This window comes from Curcuma longa, unplaced genomic scaffold, assembly GCF_044706935.1.
Source record: "Curcuma longa cultivar G26 ecotype Majalengka, Jawa Barat unplaced genomic scaffold, ITB_CL_G26_1.1 contig_18818, whole genome shotgun sequence".
Lineage (NCBI taxonomy): Eukaryota > Viridiplantae > Streptophyta > Magnoliopsida > Zingiberales > Zingiberaceae > Curcuma > Curcuma longa.
The window spans coordinates 10,965-12,958 of NW_027430927.1; the positions used below are offsets into that span (position 1 = coordinate 10,965).

At 44.3% G+C, this 1,994-nt stretch overlaps 1 protein-coding gene across 1 annotated transcript; it reads left to right on the plus strand.

Moving 5' to 3' along the window:
• Window positions 1-287: 287 nt before the first annotated feature.
• On the plus strand, window positions 288-1,478 carry LOC141816966 (uncharacterized). Its single transcript, XM_074704685.1, has 2 exons — window positions 288-741; window positions 907-1,478. Exons 1-2 carry the CDS (start codon window positions 288-290, stop codon window positions 1,476-1,478), a joined length of 1,026 nt encoding a protein of 341 aa, XP_074560786.1.
• Window positions 1,479-1,994: the final 516 nt, after the last annotated feature.

Genomic DNA, 1,994 nt, shown 5'->3' on the forward strand with positions numbered 1-1,994 from the left:
GAAACAAATGAAGAGGTGCCTAGAGAAACCGAGCAAGTGCAACCACCTCAAGTAGGCCAGCCGACACTTCCAAATGAAGGGGGCTCATCTTCTTCATTCTCCACCACGGCATCACAAAGAAATAGGGCAGCAAGTGAGGCTATGGTATCGGAGGCGTCAATTTCTTCTTCTTCATCTTCATCTTTGCCCACCGCAACATCAAATGCGAGTGGGGATGTGGTATGTAGCACACCGGCTCCTATGGTTGGCACAAGACTACGAGCGCGAGCAGCCCGAGGAGGTGGTAAATGAAGCTAGCCTCTTGGAACATTAGGGGCTTCCACAAGTCCCTAAAACATGGAGGAGTGCAGCACCTTCTCCAACAAAAAGATATACAAGTTATGGCTTTAATGGAGACCAAGCTCAATGAAGATTCTTTATATCCAATACTACAAAGAAGGTTCGCAGGTATGGGTTATGCGCATAACTTTGATTGCTCTAACCATGGTCGTATTCTTCTTCTTTGGGACTTGCAAAAGGTAGACATGGATATTATTATGACCACCAAGCAATACATACATTGCCATGTCCGCTGCCGTATTTCTAACAGGGGGTTCTTGGTGACTTATGTTTATGGGTTACATTCTATTGTCACAAGGAGGCCTTTGTGGGAAGCACTTATGGATTTAGGAGACAACATCTCAAATGCTTGGATGCTCATGGGTGATTTCAACTCATTCCTATCTATTCATGACAAGCAAGGTGGTTCTCCGGTCACAAATCATGAAATGAGGGACATGTAGGTTTTTGCACAAGCTTGTGGTTTAGTGGATCTCCGGTCTATTGGATGTCGCCTCACATGGTCAAATGGTAATGTCTCTTGTAAGTTGGATAGAGCTTTGGTTAACTCTTTTTGGCTAATGGCAGATTTTGATGCGTATGCGGAGTTTACGGCCCCCGGATGTCTCTCGGATCATTCTTGCACTATTGTTCATACGCTAGCCAAGGACCGCCCTCCAAATAGGGCATTCAAATTTCTCAATATGTGGACTTTGCATGGGGACTTCTTGAAGGTTGTGGGGGATTCATGGGCAGCCCCGGTGATGGGCAACGCGCAATTCATCCTAAAGACAAAGTTGTTCAGATTAAAGAAGTGTTTAAGGGAGTTGAATAAAAAACACTTTGGTCATATTTCGGAGAAGGCAAGAAGAGCAAAAGAGGAGCTTGAGGAGATGCAAAGAGGCATTCTTGATGGTGGACCTTCCCCCTTAGAGTATAGCCATGTGAGGAAGAAAGTCACTCTACTTGCGGAAGCGGAAAGACAATTTTATCAACAAAGGGCGAAGAATACTTACTTGAGGAGTTCGGATAAGTGCACAAAGTTTTTCCATGATGTGGTAAAGAGAAACAACAAGAGAAACGCTATCATTATGCTCAAGAAAAGAGATGGGGAACAAACCACAAGCATATTTGAAGTTGCGGAGGAGTTTGTTGATTAATACCATGAGTTACTTGGCCAAAAGGGGTTGTGTGATGAATTCTTGAGTTAAGTATATATTATCCCCTATAGAACGCCCTTGAATGAACGCCACTTGAGCCGGATCCAATAAGAAATCCATAACCTGTGATAACCGACCAGCAAGCACCTTTGATATCACCTTATAGAAGACATTACAACAAGATATCGGTCTATAATCTGAAACACCCACAGCGTGATCTCCCTTTGGCACTAGTGATATCAAGGCATGGTTCCATTGTTTGAGTAGCTTGCCATGATGAAAAAATTCCTACACTGCTGCCACAAAATCCTTACCAACAATATCCCATGAAGAAGTGAAGAATTTTGAGCTATAACCATCCGGCCCCGGCGCCTTTCCACTTCCAATGTCATGCAAGGCAAGTTTGATCTCTTCTTCCTCAACTGGCTTACACAAATTCTCAGATTGCCCCCTTGTAAGTTTGCGCCCTATGAGGGAGCTGCTGTCCCATTCATCACACAACCCCTTTTGGCCAAG

What these genes read in the sequence shown, in the direction of transcription:
- LOC141816966 (XM_074704685.1), top strand. Translation starts at nt 288, where the DNA reads ATGAAGCTAGCCTCTTGGAACATTAGGGGCTTCCACAAGTCCCTAAAA. An exon ending in ATCTATTCATGACAAGCAAG is followed by an intron (nt 742 to 906) that starts GTGGTTCTCCGG and finishes GGCTAATGGCAG; the next exon opens with ATTTTGATGCGTATGCGGAG.